General features: G+C 39.0%; 1 protein-coding gene across 1 annotated transcript in view; it reads left to right on the top strand.

Moving 5' to 3' along the window:
• Positions 1-13,965, top strand: part of Ttll7 (tubulin tyrosine ligase like 7) — a 126,170-nt gene extending 112,205 nt beyond the window's left edge. Inside the window, exon 21 of the mRNA XM_028788086.1 lies at positions 9,571-13,965. Within this exon, the coding sequence (XP_028643919.1) occupies positions 9,571-9,691 (121 nt within the window). The 3' untranslated portion in view covers positions 9,692-13,965. The remainder of the gene's footprint in view (positions 1-9,570) is intronic.
• The last annotated feature ends 8,276 nt before the right edge of the window (positions 13,966-22,241 follow it).

Raw genomic sequence — 22,241 nt, 5'->3', positions numbered from 1 at the left:
GTCATACAGTGCAATGTTAGCTACGATACAAATCCAGCACATGATACAAAGGAGAAGCAAGGCGAAAACTCCAAGCTTGTAAGCAGACACAAGTAGCATTTGTGATGTCATGCGTAACAGTCAACTTCATAATCCAGGAGTATAATTGAAGTTTCCTGGGTAGAAGGAGGTGGGGAATGAAAAAAAAGCATTTTTTTCTAAATTGAAAAAGAACTTTTTCATATATTTGATTATGTTTTTCATTTCCCCTAATCCCTCATTCCTACCCACCCAAATGGGTGGGTAGGTTTTCTCTCTCTAAGAAGCAAATAAAAACAAAACCACAAACAACAAAAGGCCAAGAAGCACAAACAGAAAAAAAACCCACATAAAAGAGAATTAATATGTCCAAGCAGACATTTTGACAATAGAAACACTGTTGAGTTTGTTTTGTGTCCTCCTACGGCTAGTCATGAGGCAGACCCCATGTGTGGTTAATACACCCAGTGAAACTCCATTGGAGGAAACTTACATTTTCCTCTGCCAGTGAGTATCAATTGCAAATAGGGTCTTGGTTAAGAGTGGGAGTTCATGTTCACTTTTCTCCCTTAGTGCTGGCACCTCATCTGGCTTGAACCTGCCCAGGCTTTGTGCACGATGCCACAGTCTCTGTGAGTTCATATGCGTGTCAGTCCTTCTGTGTCTGGATGACGCTCTTTCCCCAGGATAACCCATCACCTCTGGCTCTTAACACCCTTTCTGCCTCCTCTTCTATATATTCCCTGAGTCTTGAGGGGAGGGGGTTGATGACAGAGAATAGACAGCATCTTCAACAGATAGTTCTGACCAAATGGGATGGCTTCATGTAAAGAACGCAAATAGAACCATATTTATCACCTACCCTGTGAAAAACTCAACTCCAAATGGATCAAGAACCTCAACATAAGACACATAAGTACCCTGAGTCTGATAGAGGAGAATGTGGGAAACAGGGTTGAACTCGTCAGCACAGGAACGGACTTTGAACAGGATACTGATAGCTCAGGCACTAAGGATCAACAGTTAACAAATGGGACCTTGTCAAGCTAAAAGGCTTCTATATGGTAAAAGACAGCATCAGTTGGACAAAGTGGCTTCCTACCAAACGGGAAAAGATCTCTACCAATGTGATAGAAGGCTCTTGTCTAAACATATAAAGAACTAAAAGGGCAGAACGTGAAGAAAACAACTAGACTAATGCAAAAAATGGGGACAGAACTAAGTAGCCAGTTCCCCAAAAGTTAAACACAAATGGCTACAAAACACATACAGAAATGTTAAACATCCTTAGCCATCAGGCAATGACAATTAAAGCTATGTTGAGATTTCATTTTATCACGATCAGAATGGCTAAGATCAGTCAAACAAAATGATAACTCATGTTGGTGAGGTTGAGGAGTAAGGGGAACATGTATCCATTGCTGGTAGGAGTGCAAACTTTTACAGTCACAGTGGAAATCAGTGCTGTGGTTCTGCAGGAATCTGTCCCTCAAGGTGTACCTCACGATCCAGTTATACTACACTTGGATTATACCCAAAGGCTTCTGCATCTTACTACAGAGAAACTTACTCGTCCATGCTCACTCGTACTTTATTCCTAATAGGCAGGAATTGGAAACAACCTAGATGAATGGCTTAGGAAACTGAGGCACATTTGTACAGTTGAACATTATTCAGCTGTTTAAAAAGTGACATCACTCTACTCAATGATAACTTGGTCAAGGAAGAAATAAAGAAATTAAAGATGTTTCAGAATTTAATAAAAATGAAGGCACATCATAGCAAAATTTATGAGACACAATGAAAGTAGTGCTAAGAGGAAAACTCATAGCTCTAAGTGCCCCTGAAAAGAAACTGGAGAGAACATACACTAGCAACTTGACAACACACCTGAAAGCTCTAGAACAAAAAGAAGCAAATACACCCAAGAGGAGTAGATGGCAAGAAATAATCAAACTCAAGGCTGAACTCAACCAAGTAGAAACAAAAAGAACTATATAAAGAACCAATAAAACCAGGAGCTGGCTCTTTGAGAAAAACAGCAAGATAGATACCTTTAGCCAGACTAACCACAGGGCAAAGAGACAGTATACAAATTAACAAAATCAGAAATGAAAAGGGAGACATAACAACAAACTGAAGAAATTTAAAAACTTTTCAGATCCTACTACAGAAATCTCTCCTCAGCAAAACTGGAAAATCTGGATGAAATGGACAATTTTCTAGACAGATACCAGGTACCAGGTAAATACAGATACCAGGTAAATCAGGATCAGATAAATGATCTAAAGAGTCCCATAACCCCTAAAGAAACAGCAGCAGCATTAAAAGTCTCCCCACCAAACAAAGCCCAGGACCAGATGGATTTAGTGCAGAATTCTATCAGACCTTCAAAGAAGATCTAATACCAATACTCTTCAAACTATTTCACAAAATAGAAACCAAAGGAACACTACCCAATTCTTTCTATAAAGCAACAATTAAGCTTATACCTAAACCACACAAAGACCCAACAAAGAAAGAGAACTTCAGACCAATTTTGCTTATGAATTTCAATGCAAAAATACTCAATAAAATTCTTGCAAACTGAATTCAACAACACAACAAAACAATCATCCATCATGATCAAGTAGGCTTCATCCCAGGGATCCAGGGATGGTTCAATATTCAGAAAATAAATCCACTATATAAGCAAAGGGAAAAAAAACACATGATCATCTCATTAGGAGCTGAGAAAGCATTTGACAAAACTCAATACCCCTTCATGGAAAAAGTCTTGAAGATATCAGGAATTCAAGGCCCATACCTAAACATAGTAAAAGCAATGTACAGCAAGTCAGTAGCCATCATTAAATGAAATGGAGAGAAATTTGAAGCAATCCCACTAAAATCAGGGACTAAACTGGGCTGCCCACTTTCTCCCTACCTATTCAATACAGTACTGGAAGTCCTAGCAGAGAAATTAGACAACAAAACGAAGTCAAAGGGATACAAATTGGAAAGAAAGAAGTCAAAATATCACTATTTGCAAATGATAGTATACTTAAGTAACCCCAAAAATTCCACCAGAGAACTCCTAAACTTGATAAACAACTTCAGCAAAGTAGTTGGACATAAAATGAACTCAAACCAATCAGTAGCCTTCCTCTACTCAAAGAATAAACAGGCTGAAAAGAGATTAGGTAAATGACACACTTCACAATAGTCACAAATAATATAAAATACCTTGGTGTGACTCTAACCAAGTAAGTGAAAGATCTGTATGACAAGAACATCAAGTCTCTGAAGAAAGAAATTGAAGAAGATCTTAGAAGATGGAACGATCTCCCATGCTCATTGATTGGCAGGATTAATAAAGTAAAAATGGCTGTTTTTCCAAAAGCAATCTACAGAGTCAATGCAATCCCCATCAAAATTCCAACTCAATTCTTCAGAGTTAGAAAGAGCAATTCTCAAATTCATTTGGAATAACAAAATACTCAGGATAGCAAAAACTATTCTCAACAATAAAAGAACATCTGGGACAATCACTATCCCTGACCTCAAGCTGTATTACAGGGCAATAGTGATAAAAACTGCATGGTATCAGTACAGAGACAGGCAGGTAGGTCAATGGAATAGGATTGAAGACCCAGAAATGAACCCACACACCTATGGTCACTTGATCTTTGACAAAGGAGCTAAAACCGTCCAGTGGAAAAGACAGCATGTTCAACAAATGGTGCTGGTTCAACTGGAGGACAACATGTTGAAGAATGCAAATTGATCCATTCTTATCTCCTTGTACAAAGGAATACAAGTCCAAGTGGATAAAGGACCTCCACATAAAGCCAGATACACTGAAACTAATAGAAGAGAAAGTGGGGAAGTGCCTTGAACACATGGGCACAGGGGAAAATTTCCTGAACAGAATACTAATGGCTTATGCTTTAAGACCAACAATAGACAAATGGGACTTCATAAAATTGCAAAGCTTCTATAAGACAAAGGACACTGTCAATAGGACAAAACAGCAACCAACAGATTGGGAAAAGATCTTTGCCAATCCTACATCTGATAGAGGGCTAATATCCAATATATATAAAGAACTCAAGAAGTTAGACTCCAGAGAGTCAAATAACCCTATTAGAAATGGGGTACAGAGCTAAATAAAGAATTCTCAGCTGAGGAGTATTGAATGCCCAAGAAGCACCTAAAGAAATGTTTAACATCCTTAGTCATCAGGGAAATGCAAATCAAAACAACCCTGAGATTCAACCTCATACCAGTCAAAATGGCTAAGATCAAAAACTCACGTGACAGCAGATGCTGGTGAGGATGTAGAGAAAGAGGAACACTCCTCCATTGTTGGTGGGATTGCAAGCTGGTACAACCACTCTGGAAATCAGTCTGGCGGTTCCTCAGAAAATTGGACATAGTATTACCTGAGGATCCAGCTATACCACTCCTGGGCATATACCCAAAAGATGCTTCAATGTATAACAAGGACATATGATCCACTATGTTAATAGCAGCCTTATTTATAATAGCCAGGAGCTGGAAAGAACCCAGATGTCTTTCAACAGAGGAATAGGTTCAGAAAATGTGGTTTATTTACACAATGGAGTACTACACAGCTATAAAAAACAATGACTTCATGTAATTCTTAGGCAAATGGATGGAACTAGAAAACAGCATCCTGAGTGAGGTAACCCAGTCACAAAAGAACACACATAGTATTCACTCACTGATAAGTGAATATTAGCCCAAAATCTCGGAATACCCAAGATAAAATTTACAGACCACATGAAGCTCAAGGAGAAGGAAGATCAAAGTGTGGGTGTTTGGTCCTTCTTAGAAGGGAGAACAAAATACTTATGGAACAAATATGGAGACAAAGTGTGGAGCAGACACTGAAGGAGGGGCCATTCAAAGACTGTCCCACCTGGGACTTCATCCCATATACAGTCACCAAACCCCGACACTATTGTGGATGCCAAGAAGTTCATGTTGACAGGAGCCCAATATATCTGTCTCCTGAGAGGCTCTGCCAGAGCCTGACAAAACAGAGGCAGATACTCACAGCCAACCATTAGACTGAGCATGGGGTTCCCAAGAAAGGAGTTAGGAGCTGAAGGGGTTTGCACCCCCATAGTAAGAACAACATCAACCAACCAGACCCCCATAGCTCCCAGGGACTAAACCACCAACCAGAGAGTACACATGGAGGGATCCCTGGCTTCAGCCGCATATGTAGCAGAGGATGGCCTTGTTGGCATCAATGGGAGGAGAGTCCTGTGAAGGCTCTATGTCCCAGTGTAGGGGAATTTGAGGGTAGGGAGGCAGGAATGGATGGGTGCAGAAACACTCTTATTGAAGTAGGAGAGGGGCGATAGGATAGGTGTTTTTTGGGGTGGGGAGGACCAGGAAAGAGGATATTTGAAATACAAATAAAGAAAATATTGAATAAAAAAAAGAAAGAAATGGCAACATAAAATTCATAGGTAAATGGAAAGAGCAAGAAAAAAAAAACCCGAGTGAAGCAACCTAGACCCCCAAAGGCAGATACTGTATCTTTTCCTTTTATGTGTAGCTAGCTTCAAGCATTTGATATGTGTGGTACAATCCAAATAACCACAGTGCTTAGGTACTTAGTAAGGGAGTAGGGAAGAGAAGAGAATCTCCCGAAAATAGTCTTTTATAAGTGCTTGGCACTAAACTTAGGGCTTGGTGTGTGTCACTTAAGTTTTCTCACCGGTGAGTTCCTGAACCCAGACTGAAGAGAAGAGAAACCAAGAAATTAGTTAAGTGTAGATATTTCTTTTGGGATGGTGGCGGGATTCTAGACTTACAGGTGGTTCTATAAGATTAATACACTTAACATACTGAGTTTTATATCCAAAGCGATAAAAAAATTATTTCTGTGTCACAAAATTTCAAGACAGTAAGAAAAGTCCTCCAAAGCACAGGGCACATAGTCTGTTGAATTTTATTTACCCTGCAGTCCTCAAACCAGGAATCTGGGTTCACCTGAAGGAGTTCAGGGGTCCTTATCCTACTACAGAGAGATGCTGGAAGGTGAGTGTCTCACGTTCAAAGTGAATTCCCTATCAGTTTTGGATTGATTAGTATTCTGGGGGTCACCAGAATTAGCAATAAGATAGCATATAAAGTTCTATACCAGTTTGGAGTTTTAAAAGTATGCATCCTACATCTACATGGTGGGCATGCGAGGATGATCACACCTTGCCTTGCGAATGAGGAGTTTGGCTCTGGTGTGAACTGAATGAAGATGCTCTGATGTCCTGCTCTTAGGTACCAGTTAGCTATGAGCTATTTTGGTAACGCAAGAAATAAGCTAAGATAAAAGCTATAAACTTCTTTGTATTTTTAGTACTTATATGAACTCTTCAGATATAGTCTATAATTTCACTTCCTAGAGACAGTATTCCTGTCTTAAAACAAAAATCAAATTGTATTATTTAACTCCAACGCAAAGAACAATTTAAAAGTAATCTTTGCCGTTCAGCTACTGTGGAGTCTCCCAGGAGATATTAGTGGAGGCTTCAAGGCAAATAACTCTTGCAGTGCTCCATAGTGCCTTGCAATACCCAGGGCATTTGCTTTAGGTAAGCAGTGTTTTTGCAGTATAATTTCATCTGCTTTTTCAAGTTTGTGATGCACTTCTCTTTTTTTTCAAGTCCAAAAGAACAGTTTCTTAGTAACTTCTGCTACTATTAAAAAGTTGGGTTTTGTGGCATATACACCAACACTGTTCCTCTTTGGGCGTTTCATACTTCACGTTTCTGGAAGCACATGATAATTGCATACAAGTTTTGTAATGACAAGTGTCTGGAATTGTCATGACCAAATGTTCAGTCCCGGACAGCAGCAATCCTGTAGATGTGCAGAGAGGGCTCTGAAACTGTCAAGTCCCTTCACTAGCTATGTGACCAGGGGAAAGACATTTGACCCTGTGTGCTTCATAAAGTTTATTCACCCTTAAAATGTTGTTAGCAGTGACATTTACTTAGATAATTGTTATTTGAATTAAATATGCTAATATTTATAAAGAAATTAGAAGTGTTAGCCTACTACTTTAATAATTGTTTAGTATATAATAAATTACTTAGGATCCTGTATTTTGTGATTTTATATTTATTTTTCTCATGTGTTAAGTAGAGCTTTTGTAAGGCTAGGCATGGTATCTCAGCTCCCAGGAAGTAGAGGGCAGGAATATCATGGGTTCCACAGCTAGTGAGAGACATTAGAAAAACATTTTTGTGAATGTTGTTGATGTGTCAATAGCACTGATTTATTGGAAACTAAAGTTTTAATTGTAATGTTGTCAAAATGGTTCAGTGTATAAAATGTTTGCCATGCAACCATGAAGACCTGAATTTAGATCCCCAGAGCCCACACAGAAACAAAAATTCTGTAGGTGTAATGACCACCTATAATCCCAGAACCCAGGAGGTAGAGGACATTTGGGACAAGCTGTCTAGCTTGTGATCTAGAGAGGTTCAGCAAGAGACCCCATCTCAGTGAGTAAAGTGAAAAGTGACGTCAACTTAGGGCCTCCATACTCATGCCCAGGTGACCACACACACACACACACACACACACACAGGCACAGAGGCACAGGCACAGAGGCACAGGCACAGAGGCACAGATGCATGCATGCATGGATTCACACACATGCATATGCACGCACACATGTAAAGTAAAGGTTGGTATAAGTCGCTGTTTACTGCATCATTCCTGATGCATTTTTCAGAGGCTGTAGTAGCTCCAACCGGTGTTGACTAGTGAGGGTTGATCAAGCACCTTAGTTTATTTTGCACCTTGCCCTACATAAGAAGAGAAGCTTTTTTTTTTTTTAATGGCAAAACATATCAGATTAATCATTAAGACATCACTAGCTCTTGACATCATATTAATCCATATAAATTACCCTAGTGATATTAAGAAAATAATTTATATAATCTGTGATGTGAGAAATCAGTTGTTTCATTATTCATCACCCATTCTGGAATTTTGATTGAATTTAGTTTGTTGTGTATTATTTTACTGCTCTATTAACTTAATGATTGGAGCAATTATTTATAGTTTGTGATATTAGGTAACAGATTTAGTAGGTATTATTATTCATGATGAAGTAATGTTTATGGATATTATGGAAAATTCTATTTTAATCTGAATGTTGTTTGCAGTTTGATTATAATGAATTCTTTTCTTTCTCTTAAGATTCATAAGAAAGAACTGTAAATTTATTTTCCCATTAGTATAGATGTAGCATAATTCTCACATTGTTGTACACAGAACAGACAGCTGACAGCTCTTGCCTCTCGTTATGTTTTTTTTATCTGTTCATTTATGATATCGTCTCTAGAGGATTCCAGTGTCCAGTGAAGGAAATGAGACAGCGGACACTCCCCTGTCATTTGTTTAAGACCACAGCTAATTCCTGGTCTTCTATTGTCACATCTGTGATTGAAAATTTATCATGCATATCTTTGTCCTGACTTTACATTGTTCAAGTCTTGCTATAACTTTGACTTTGGATGCTATAGTTAATTTCCACATATATACATATATATGTTAAAGTCCATCTCTATCTATCTATCTATCTATCTATCTATCTATCTATCTATCTATCTATCTATCTTTCTATCTATCCATCTATCTATGGATTTCCTTGGCCATTCATCTCCTGCCCTGTAGATTGGACTGGGAAAACTCCTATCAAGGCTTTCACAGGAGAAGCTAATATGGATGCTTAACTTATATGTAATTCACAGTTTTCAAGGCTTGGCATTAAAAATGAGACCTGAAATGGCATAGATTTACTTATAGTCTTTAATATTAATATAGTAAATATTCATACTTTTATTGTATAAAAATTAATGTTAGCATCTTGATGGAATTGTCACACAGTATATATACTATCTTGTCTTTCTAAAATCACAAAGTGGGAAAAATATCACATAGTCAGAAATATATTTGGCTGCATGGTTACATATAACTTGTAACCATAAGCATTGACTTTGTCTAAGAATATCAAGTTTTGACTTAAGAATATTTTACATGTGCTTTAGTCATGGTGGATCAGTGATACATTGTACAGTTAGGCTCCATGGCTCTTTACCTTTGAAACAAACGCTACTGTTAATGTGGCTTGCCAAGTTCTCCATGACAATCGTTAGCCAAAGGCTCAGGATGCCGAAGCGGCTGCTTCTGTATCACATATTTTAAAGAGATATTTTCTTGGCTCCACATGTGCTTTCACATACCAATAATTGATTGTTAATATGAACCAATAAACGGTGACGTGATGCTTGAGTTCACGGAGGAGAGCATGCCACATGATACTAATCTCATGTGTTTGTATCTGTGTGTTCAACTTGCTGAAAAGTTCAATCTTAGGATGAAAATTTTTGTATGAATTGTATCATTGTGATAGCAACAGTTTTCAGATCAGATAGGTAAAGAATTAGTTGTACAATCCTTTCTTGAGTGATGTTGACATTAAAGTTTTTGCAATGATCTAATTTTTTTAACTACCTTTTTTAGGTATTTGCTACCAGGAAGTACCCAATTCCTCATGAGGTCACCACTGTACAACATGAAATATAATTCACCCGGAATGACTCGCTCCAATGTTTTGTTTACGTCCCGATATGGCCGTTTGTGAAGGAAGATTGCCCTGGGCTGTGCATAATAGCAATTCATTTATTTCCTCCAGTTGAACCTTAAGGAAGCGACCCTTATATGCTGTTTTATGTATATATGTCATATAAGTGTGTGAAGTACATACACACACATGCACTCAAGTAACATATAAATATATATATTTATTATATGTAAGAAGAATTAGCAGAAAACTGAATATAAGATTTAACCTTTCTGGAAATGTAATAAACCATGTTAAAGTTGTTTACACAAATACGCAAATGTGTAGAATTTGCTAGGTTTATAATTAATTACTTCCTACTAGAAATGTTATTTTTGCTGCAGAATTCATCCTAAAGATCCCATCACGGTGTTATAAATTATTTTCTAGATAATAGGGCTTTCGACTTGAGGAAACACTGATAGTGTCTTACTACTTCTCTAACTATTAGTAGTTATTTAACAGTGAAACATAAGACTTAGATGCCTGGGGCTGGCCTGACTAGAGGACTAGGATAAGACGGGTTTGTTGTTGCTATAGCACACTGTAAAGTACTAGAAAATATCCCAGCCTGATTCTCCATTTTACTCCCTTTGATGGGAATTTAGCTGCTTGTTCTAGTATCAATAAAGATCTGGTAAGATAATGGAATCACGCAAAAATGGGAGGCAATCCAGTGGGTTAAGAATAAAATGTAAACTTGCTTTAATTTGACTTTTCATGGGGGGGGGTCCCATAGAGAAACAAGACAATGGCAGTAACAAATTCTGATGTGCGACTTCTGTGTCACTTTTCTTTGGAAAGTATATCATTGATGTGCTTAAGTCTCTCAGCTTTGAGACCAGTTTACCTTGCCAAGTCCAATAACAGTAGTTTCCCATTTCACCTCAGAGAAGAACCCAAAGACTCTGAAGAGAAGACTCCAGTGAGCCCAGGTCACTGTTCATTGGTGTAATCTGGAGGGAGTCTTTATTCAGAGTTCAGCGTGAAGCTGTCTTCCTGTCCAGAGGCTTCATGCTTGTGTTTCAGAGCAGCACACCCCATTCTCCCTCGTCTTCCCTGCCATCTAGAAACCAGTGTACGCTCTCGGTTTTCCATACAGATAGAGACCATACCCTATGGATCTTTGGACTCAGAAAGTACAATATTTGCTGAAACTTCTCTTTAGTGGTTTTACTAACATATGTTAAGTTTTTGTAAAACTCAGAATACTCGCCACCTTCTCGTATTTTTACATCTGATTCCTGTAAATGAAGAAGGGACTCCAAAGCACCAAGAGTTCATTCGGCCTGCTCTCGTTCAAAGCTGGATAGGTGATGACCCAAAGATATAAGACTGAAGTATTCTGCTTTAAAAACTACCTTTGGAGAGTATGCTTTTTACTGTAATATTCACTTTTTACACATTACTGGCAGCTACTTCTGGCTTCTTTCTGGCTGCCTACACACACGCATTCCAGCAGAGACTTTTCTTACTGGAAACATCCCACAGAATTTTGTCTCATGTTTTTGAAAGAGAATAAAGCCTCCAGATAAAGAAGATGAGTGTGGTATTTAGGAGTCCATATTTTGGATTCTTCAACATGACATAGAGAGTTCTTAGAATAAATGATGCAAATACTGGAACGCTTCAGAATCTTTATGTGAATAATAAACAAATCAGCCCCCTTTGGGCTTTATTTGTAGCCACATCTTCTTTTAATTTATGATGTAAAAGAAATCACGGAGGAATAAAAGAAAAAACAAAAAAAATCATGGCTATGTCACTTAAAATGATTGGTAAGTGATGCCAACTAGTTTGTTGGCCATTCACTTTGTTTGTCTTAAATCACAAATGATCATTTAATCGGACAGAGTATCCACTCTGAAACTTCTATCAGGTACTAGGAAGGAAGTTTCATTAAAACGGGGGAGGGGAATGTCCACCCCCCCGTTTTGAGATTTTTAGGAAATCTCACCCTAAAAACATAGATTAAAGGCTAAGAGTAAGTGTAAATACACAGAATTGCCAAGCATTTGTGAAAACAACAACATTTCCTTGTCTATCCAAGCAAAGCCTTATTTTGTGCACTGGAATCTCATTGCCTACATGTTCCTGTTGGGGCAAGTTGGGTAGGATGAAGGTGTGCAGAAAGCCACGTGCTCGTTATTCATGTACATCACCTGGTGTGCTGTGGACTGTGGTTGTCATGGCACCATCTCCTAATGAGCAGCCACGAGAAGACATGATAATGAGCCGGGAAGTCCCAGGAGGCCATAGACAGGTATTAGAGGTATAAAATATTCCTTAGTTTTTGTTATCAATTTTTTATGCATATGCTTAAAACATATCTGCAGTAGAGACAGTATGAATCTCTCTCTAATAGAAGAGAAGAGAAAGAAAACTCCAGAAGCCAGTTAATCGTACCAGGGTTTTTTTTTTCTTAGAATGGATTTTGGTTTACCTACAAGAAAGGGGATAAGTATAGACCTGCAGTATAGACCGCTGCTTGGTCCATCTCCAGGTTGGAATGCATCCCCAAGCTAATATATGGGTGTTCCCCCAATTGTCTAAGTAGTAACTTGCTTGTTTTGTCTTCACCTGTGAACAGAATCTAAAGGGACAGTTTAGTTCTCACTTGAGTGAGCCAGTCTTGAAGGTTTGAGTTTGTTAAAAGACCCTGTTGCAATATGAACATAGCTGTAGATGGAGACAGGGTGAAGCAGCTCTGCTGTCTGTAAGATGCAAGGGTTCGCCTAAATTAGATCAAAGTCTTTGTTACTCGCCTCTGAAGTTCAAACCGAACCAAAACCAAAGCCCTTTCTTTCACCTAACATTTACGCATACACAGAGAATAAGTGCCTCCTACACATCATGAAAATGACTTTGTTCAAATTATCTCGTTAGTTTGGAAAGTAGACCAGAATGGGATCATGCTGATTTGAAATTTTAGATATTTGAATAGAAATTCAATGCTTTCTTTCTTTAACATGTCATTGTTATCCTGTGTAAACATCATCTTCAAACGGAAACATATGCTATACACACTATTCAAAAATACCAAAAAGATAGCTGCATACATGCCATTACTTAACCTCCTATAAAGCATTTATTCATTCTTAATAATATATATTCTTTTAAAAATAGTGAATACCTCAAAAGTGACAGAAAATTCTTTCCTTCTCTATTTAGCAATTGCTAGTTTACATTCCAAATCTCATGTACTTGGTTCTAAGCATTAATCTACAATAAAAATATAACTATACAATTAACGTTCTTGTGACCCAGTGGTTTTTGGACATTTGCTTTTCTCTTTAAAATGAGAGCTCTAAGTGTAAAGGGCCATGTTATCTACATATTAATTATTAGGTATTTAATTGTTTTGAACTAATGTTGGCTTGTAAGTAAATGAAAACCGTAGAAATATATTCATAAAGCAAATGATTCCTCGTACTGCTTTCTCTCTCTCCTGTTCTTCAAATTCACTTTGAAGCTTTAGCTGTGCATGGACAAAGTAAAGAAAAGAGAGAAATATTGCCTTTTGAACACTGGTCTTCCTTGAATTTTTATAGTGGTGTGTTTTTACTGGAGTAACAATAAAACTTGGATGAAATATTGGCTCAGTTCTGTTTGCCGAGAGCTTTCGGAACAAGGTTGAAGTCTGTACGCCTAAAACACACAGTGTGTGTCCATGTGACGTGAGATGCACTTGAACGGTTGGTCCTGCCACAGAAATCGATGTTGAAATGGCACCTGTTGAGATTGCTTCTATGTTTGAGGGTCTGCCATGAGGTAGTATATGGTGTATTGGAAGAAATTTACCCAGGTAATTCACTGTGATACTAAGAGGGGTGTGTCACCTAAGAAGATCTGTGAAAGACTTCTGCTTTATCACCACCAATGAACTTGAAAGCTCTTGCTTTGACAAGCACATCACTCAAAAGACCAATGGTTCCTAGATTAGTAAGGAGGCTTGCCTTTGAAAAGTGGTCAGATAATTATTCTATTTCCTTCAAAAGATATCAGCCATTTTTGGTCCATGAGTTCATATAACAGCTGCTCTGTTCTACATGCTGTAGCATTTGAATTTTAGCAGAGTCTGAATGTATGGGTGAGAGAACATATTTACTAACATGAATCATGGGTCAGATTATCCCTGTGTGCTTTGCTTCCTGTATATGAATGCAAATGTTACAAAGATCCGCTTGAAATGTCAACAAAGTGTGCGGTTGGCATTGCCATGGCATGCTGTCCCATGTGGCACCTGTATGGTGAAACTACTTCAATTACTATAATAAAAAACGTCAACACGAGAACCCTATGGTATGTCATTATTCAGCTTGGTTTTACACATGCATTTGCACACACAGTACTGATTTCAGTAGTAGAAGAGATGGACAACCAGTTAACCAAATTGAACTGAGTTTTCATTTGACCATTGACATTATTTTCACACTAATTTTTTTTTCTGCTGCTGTGTACTCTAGGGGATAGGGCCACCTGCTGTTAAAAGTCAGGTCAAGAAAGTAAAATTGTCAACTTCTCTCCATTGGATGGGAAGATGGGAAGACAGGGTGCTCTAAAAGTCAGTAGCAACAGTTTAATGTGATTACATAGTGTAGCAATTATATTGTCTCAGGCATGAAGTTCATGTTTTAGGGATTTAGATTTTACCATTTGCTAGCAATATTCAAAGTGTCAAAATGGACATTTTGTCTTGTTGCTGCTCATCGCATTGCTCTTTGAGATGTTCATAACAAATTTGAGATGATTTCCCTTTATTTGTTTGATTTGCTGGAGAAGGAACTCAAAGCCCCATGTACAGTTGGGAAGGAATCCACATTGACCTGTACCCTTCGACCAGATGGATTTTCTTTAATGAAGGGATTCAGTCATGTAGTGGGTAATTTAACACAGACATGCTTTGACTTCTCTTATTGACAACCACATGGTATAGAAATGGCTATATGTATCTGTGTTTATGAATGCGTGCTTCTGAATATGTGCATGTATATGTGCAAGTGTGTGTATATATATGTGCATGTGTATGTATATGTGTATGTGTGTATGAGTGTATTGTATGTATATGTATGTATATGTGTGTATATATGTGTATATATGTATGTGTGTATATGCTTATTGTGTATACGTGTATATATGTGTGTATATGTGTGTATTATGTGTGTATGTGTGCATGTGTATATGTGTATGTGTGTATGTGTGTATGTGTATATGTATATATGTGTGTGTATATGTGTGTTTGTGTGTATAGTGCATATGTGTGTATATGTGTATATGTGTGTGTATGTGTATGAGTTTGCCCACACTCTTATGTTGCAGATACTGGAGAGGGTGTTCTTCATTCTTCTTTATCTATTCCATGAGACAGATTCTCTCAAACACATCATTTAGCAGATCTTTTTTTTTTTTTTTTTTTTTTTTAGCTAGGCTCCGTGGCCAGCAAGTTTAAGGGATCATCCTGTCTTCTCCACTTCTGTTCCCTCTAAAAGTGTTGGGGCTAGAGGTATACAGGCCATGTTCGGCTTTCATGGAGGATCCCCATAGCTGTGCAGCAAGTGATCCTATCCACTGGGCCCTTGTCTCCCCAGCCCCCAAAGTTGACTTTGAAAATACGTTTAAAAATCAACACTAATTTTATAAAAAAAATTATAAAATAAATTTTTTTTAGTGATGGGAAAAGATGATGCCAATGTATGTTGCTTACTATCTGCCCGTTTTTATCAAAGAAAGCATCATGTATCAAACTGCACACATAGAATTCACAAATATAATTCAGTTTTATTAAAGGTCAAAAATCTTTAATTGCAAAATAAAATAGCCCCCAAATAATTTATGATATTAGAAAACTAAATGTATCATATTCAAAATGAAATGAACCTTAAGGTCTTTTGTCAGCGATACAACAAGTTTAAACTAATTTGGAGCTTTTAGTGATTATCCCTATACATGTACAGAGGGTGGTGGCAACAGTGTCTATCACCTTGGTGTGGCAAAGCTGGAGAAGAAAATCATGAGTGCAAAAGTCAGACGTATTGTACGACTGTCTAGACCTAAGCTGATTGAGAGGGAGCACTGGGAGAACAGGTAGGAGGCTCAATGCTCACCTCACACCAGTGAGTCCCTGCATGCAGACTGCCATGGCAAAAACAAACCAGACAAAGTACAAGGAATTGGGGTTGGGGGAAAGAGCCTAGAATATGCTCTGGTTCTACACAAAGCTCAGCAGGGTATCTTGTGCTGCCATGTGTTTTCCAAAACTAGTCTTCTATGAAGACAACTTTGAAAAAGAGCTAAACCAATCTATGCACTAGTAAATACTCAAGGCAAGTGTATTCCAGTAAGCAATGACGTTATGTTTACAGGCATGGAGAATCAGAACTGGTGCAAGAAATTTACTAGACCTTGTCCCTTGAGATTTGGCCATTTACAGAGACCATTTAAACCTGAGTTTTCAAAAACAGTAGCTTGAATCCAGTAAGTATGGCCAGAAATAAAATAAGCTTCATGGTACACAAGAATCAAGCAAGACATTTGAACATAACTGTGATATGTAAAGTAAAACACTTTAAGTATCCTGTCAGGATGCCATCAGAATGGCTAATGAGACATTCACCATCTATTGGGTCCTATGTGATAAAGGCTTTTGTCTTTAATGAGATTCCAGCTTTATTCATTGGCAGCCAAGAGCTTCACATGTTATCTTGGTGTGTATCTAGAAGTACTTGACGGCCACGAGAAATGATATTCTCAAACAAAGGGCCTGCCGCTCATGGAGGAAAATGGAATTTATCCAAAGCTTGTCACGTTATTTGTGAGAGACAATATTTATCATGTCAGATGTTTTCCTGTGCCTGTTTTATTTAGAGAAATGCAGGGGCACTTTCCTTAGTAAACTCTGTCGCACTTGTCTTATGCTGTGCAAAAATACTGTGGAACTATCTCTTTTTAACAATATGACATAATCACCCTTGGTTGTATCTAGGGAGTCTAACCTAAAATGTGATATCATGGCCTAAGCTGAAAAATTAAGCATTCTTTGTTAGGTTTTAATTTTTAATTGTGTGTATGTATGTGTGGGTGTATGTTCACATGAGTGCAGGTGAGCAGAACTCCAGAAGAGGGCGTCAGATCCCCTAGAGCTGTGTGGGTGTATGTGGGTATGTACACATGAGTGCAGGCACCCAGAGAAGACAGAAGAGGGTATCGGATTCCCTGGAGCTGTGTGGGTGTATGTGGGTATGTTCACATGAGTGCAGGTACCTAGAGAAACCAGAAGAGGGCATCAGATTCCCTGGAGCTGGAATGAAAGGTGATTTTGAGCTGACTTTCATGGGTTTTGGGAACTGAATTCAGGTCCTCTGCAACAGCAGGAGGGCTCTTCCCTGTTGTGCCATCTCTCCAGCCTCCTATACGGAAGTATTTCATGCAGTTCCCAAACATACTGATATTAACATGGACTGGGTAGCAAATATCTTGGGGGACACTCACCTTCTTCAAACTATCATTTCATGATTATCTTCAATATCAGAGTCAATAATAGAAACTCAGAATATGCGTAAAGGAAGCAGCCCTAAGAATGAGTGCAAGTGGAGACACATCCTTTGCATATTCAATCAGTTCTGGAATAACAAAACTTTCAAGGGTAACCTCGAAGCATATGCACCTAGTCAAGCTCTGTTGTAGAATGGCTGTTGTGTTGCTTGCATTCGAACAAGATCCTCTCAAAGATCAAGAATGGAATTAATTTTGAAACCTGCAGCATGCTGTTAGCAGTAAAAATGTTAATCTGCGTGTTTATAATGCATCTGACTTAGAGGAAAAGTCTATGACACAGTATATCTGAAAGATCGAGAATATATAAACCTTAATACATTCTAAGAAAATACCATTTCAGCATATTACCTCATTTTCATTAAAATGATAAAAATGTGAATACAGAGAATCACTTAGTCCTCAGGCTAAAAATAGGTAGATCATCAAAATCTAATATCATTTTAGCTCAAATTGGTATTTGTTCAGTAAATGTTCTACTTCGTAATGTGAAAAGTACAAAGGGAAAATTCAAATTTGGGCAAGAAATAGGGCTTTAAAAAGCAAACAGCTAATTCTATTGTTCTGCCTTCCGAAGCTGAAGCTAACGGCTTGCCATGAAATGTTTATTGTGGAAAAAGAACAAACAGATTCCCCCCGAAGTGATCTTGAGTTCATCTCGTTCTACAGCGTCTTAGCCTCAGGTTCTTCAGCCAAGTCTTGCTTATATTTGATCTTCGAATTATGCTCATTCTACTCACTTCCACCATTTCTCAGTGAAGCACAGCTACCTTATCTCAAAAGAAAAAGAAAGGAAGAAAGAAGAAAGGAAGGAAGGAAGAAAAGGAAAGAAAGAAAACGAAACCAATCTTGCCGACTTTGATTGTCTTAACTAGAATAGTGAGAGCTCACAGACATCTGAGCGAGCAGAAGTGGGAACATCCTGCTGGTTAGCATAACTGTCACCTTAAGACAACCTAACACTACCTGGAAGCCAGTCTCATGAGGAACTGTCTACATTGAGTAGGCCTGTGGACCAGCCTGTGGGCCAGCCTGTGGACCAGCCTGTGGGCCAGCCTGTGGGAAACTGTCTTGTTGCAGAAGCATCGAGTTCTAAGTAGCAACACTGTTTTCTAGGGAGGGAGCCCCGAGCTGTGTTAAGAAAGGAGAAACAGAGCCAACCACAAGCCTGCATGTGCTTACCTTTCTGCTGTTGACTGTAGGTACAATGTGACCAGTTACTTCCACTATCACCATTGAGCCTCTTGTAGTGATGGGCTGTCACCGGGGATTGTGAGCTAAAATAAGCCCCTTCTCTTCCACATTGCTTGTGATTAGGATGTCTTCTCACAGCAACAGAAATGAAGCTAGAATAAGATGATTGCACTTCTGCATCATTAATTCTTTTCTTAGCTACTGAGCCTACAAGCGGTGTCCCATTCCCCCGAGAAGCTGGCAAAGGATTCCACCCGTTTAGTTGTGGTGGATCCTCAGACTCTCTCGCATCCTGGTAGACCAGAAGAAACCCATTTTAAGATCTGGCACATGCTGATGTAGCTTTCCCCTCTTCTAACGTGGAAGATATTTCCATTGGAGTCTGCTGAAAATAAGAGGCCCCTTAAGTGAGAATAGTTTATTTTGACTCATGGTTTAAGAAGAGGTTAAGAATAGCTACAGTCTATCCTTCTTGAATTTCGATGCCTTTACTTTGACTTTGTCTGTGGGAAGGACAGGTACTCCCTTCACCTCTTCCTTCTTCACTGTGGCAAAACAGACTATGGAGGCTTTGAGAGATGGAGCCCCATGGAGGAAGTGAATCATCTCAGGGCTTGAGGCTTTATGGCCTAGCCCATTTCCTGTCCACTCTGTGCTTCCTGACTGGAGAAGTGACACCCTGCACTCACTAGCAATTCTTCCCTGCCATGGTGCTGAAAGGCATCTTCAGCCACAACAAGACCATAACATCCCCCTCTGCTATTCCAGAAGAAACAGGCTTACTTGAACAGGAGCTGGAATGTGCCATAGTTGGATGTGGCTGTTTTCATCTATTTTAGCCTTGACCTCAGTGTGCAAAAGGTAGGACTAGTAGAACACCATTCTGGGTGCGGTCTTCTGAAAGAGTTAAGACAGTGCTCATAAGAGTTGGTTAATTCTCCCAAGAGGAGTGAACCTGGTTGTCGTAGTTTGGGTTTCTATTGCTGTGAAGAGACACCAATACCATGGCAACTCTTTCAAGGGAAAACATTTAACTGGGGCTAGTCCATTGTCATCATGGCAGGTAGACAAGGTTCAGGAGAGATAGTTGAAAGTCCTCCATCTGGATCTGCAGGTAGCAGGAAGAGACTGTGAGCCAGTAGGCCTGGTTTTGAGCTTCTTAGAATTTTAAGCCCACCCCCTAGTGACACACTTCCTCCAACAAACTCACACCTACTCCAACAAGGTCATACCTCCTAAAAGTGCCACTCCCTCTGGAGCTATGGGGACCATTTTTATTTAAACCACCACAATGATCTCACTGTCTGACAACTTGATCTCTGTTGGTTTAATACTGCCATCACAAGGCCCAGCATGATACTGTCATAACATAAAGTCTTTCCCAGAGCTGAGCAGATACCACTAATATGCCTGTGGACTTTGCGAACCATAACTCTTCTGTTCACAGAGATATCCAATCTCAGGCATTTTACTACAGTATTGAAAAGTAGAATAACAAGGTATGTGCACAAAGATATTTCACTAGAATAAATCTCAAATACCTAGATGTCATGCTTCATAGTGTGGATTCTGTCCTTTCTGGGCTATTTTAAATTATATTTCAAAATTATTCTAAAAGCTTTTCATACAATGTATCTTGACCATACCCACCCCAAGTCCTTCCAGAGACCCTCCATCTCCCTACTCACCCAACATCATGCTTTTTCTCTCTCTTACAAAAGAATAAACAAAATCAAATCAAATCAGATCAAGTCAAAACAAACCCCATGGAGTTCATTTTGTGTTGGTCAACTATTCCCAAACATGAGGCTTTCCCTGATGTGTGGTTGGAATTCTCAGTGTCACTCCATTAGAGAAGACTGATTTTCTACTTCTCAGTATAATTCATCGTCTCTTGATCAGGGGTGGGACTTTGTGCCCACTTCCTTTTGCTTATGCTGGGATTTTATCGGCTTGAACATTTGCAGGTCTCCGCTAGCAGAGTCTCCAAGTTTGTATTACATCAGTCTTTTTTTAAGAAGGACTGGAGATGTAGAACCTATATTTTTACAAATCTTTCTATATTTCATAATTATTCTAAAGCCTATTCTATTTAAAAATTATTCTAAAATCTTAGCCCGGTGGGAGAGAGGAGAGTGGGTTTTGGGAATGGCCACTTCTTTATGAAGTGGTGGTGACACTACTGCTGCAGCAGAGCAGAGGAGGATGACAGTCTAAAATGTCTCCTCCCCTTCTCTCCTCTGCCCTGCCCTCCTCTCTCCTTCTCTTCCCTCCTTTCCACTCCCCTCCTCCATTCTCCTCTTCTCTCCCCTTTCTTCCCCCTCCCCTCGCCTCCCCCCTTTGCCCTCTCCTTCCCTTTCCTTCCAACAGTGTTGTATGTAGCTCCCGCTGGCCTTGAACTGACTGTGAATTGTTGTATGACCTTGACCTTCTGGTTCTGCCTCTACTTTCTGGAGTGTTGGCATTATAGGCACTGCTACACACAGGATACATGTGCTGCTGGGGACGGGACCCAGGGCTTCCTGTAAGCTAGGCAAGTGCTCTCCCAACTGAGTTACACCTCCAACCCCCAAGAGACATTTCTAAGAAAGATTCCATCAGATGAAGAATAAAGGAGAGAAGCTGGAACCTTCTTTAAAAAACCAGCATTTACCTATCATGTACCTGCTTCCTAAGGAACATTCCTCATTCTGCTGCATGCCCTGCATACAGTGTACGGAAGTGGACACTATCATTTAAAAAGTCGTCTTTTAATATATAAATTAATGTTATGTCCTTTAAGCCAGCTTTTATTGGCCATTACATCTAAGTTTCATTTTAACAAACACATGTTTCGTATCAGCTAGGCTAGAATCACAGTAGCTAGTAAGGAAAGAAATGATTAATATCCAAGGAAAAAGCCATCTAAACAAAGTACAATGAACTTAAAATATGAATAACAGTTGTGTGTAAGAAAGTCTATCAAATGTTTATCTCTAGCATGGAATATCTCTCCCTGACAGGAAGACCTGACTCTGATTCCCAGGTGACCTGGCTCTGTAAGCATTGTGGGTCCTAGGCAACTGGTTTAGCACATTGCAAAACTGCATGTCCACTAATGTAGACTAAGTAGGCGAATGCAGCAGAATGAGCCAAAAAGCGGCTGCGCCTTAGGAAGGATTCTGGGTTTTGTAGTTTTATCTTTAACATGGATGAGAAGTGTGTAATGCAATTGCTATAAGGTTGGATTCAAATCCTACTGTATCACTTACCCAGAGCACCCCCTAGGTACTTATTCAGTGCCTTGCCTCTATTTTCCTTATCTGTAAAATGGGGTGATGGTAGAAGTGCTCATAGGAGTGCTGGGAAGATCAATTTGTACAATTGTGTAGTCAGTAGACTACAGTTTCGCTTTTATTCTCTCTGATGAGGAGCTTCCAAAAGAACTATACCCCAGAGTAAGGCTTTTCATTTTATTAAATCAACACCTTTATTGACTTGGTGCAGCTTTTAGAAAGTTATTTTTATTGTGTGGCTTCACAGTAGATTCTGATTATATGTTGTATTTAAAACTGATTCTCTCACATCTTCAGCTTAATGACTTGTAACTCTGGAAACTGCTTTCTCATTGATTGTGCTCCGCCTGGTGTTGATTCCTTCTGTCTCTGTCACCGATACGATGATTTTTCTGTCCTTCCATCAATAACATTAGGAACGGCCTTCTATCACCAGATACCTTTTCATTTTGTGGTTTAAGTGGGCGACTCTCCGTGTTCAGTGTTCATCATTTCTAGCTATTGGTTTTCATTATGAAGAAACAGAGATTATTGTAAAAGGCTCCCTGTCT

The sequence above is a fragment of the Grammomys surdaster genome, unplaced genomic scaffold (assembly GCF_004785775.1).
Source record: "Grammomys surdaster isolate TR1022 unplaced genomic scaffold, NIH_TR_1.0 125701, whole genome shotgun sequence".
In the NCBI taxonomy this organism is placed as follows: Eukaryota; Metazoa; Chordata; class Mammalia; order Rodentia; family Muridae; genus Grammomys; species Grammomys surdaster.
This window is presented reverse-complemented; position numbering and strand designations above follow the sequence as displayed.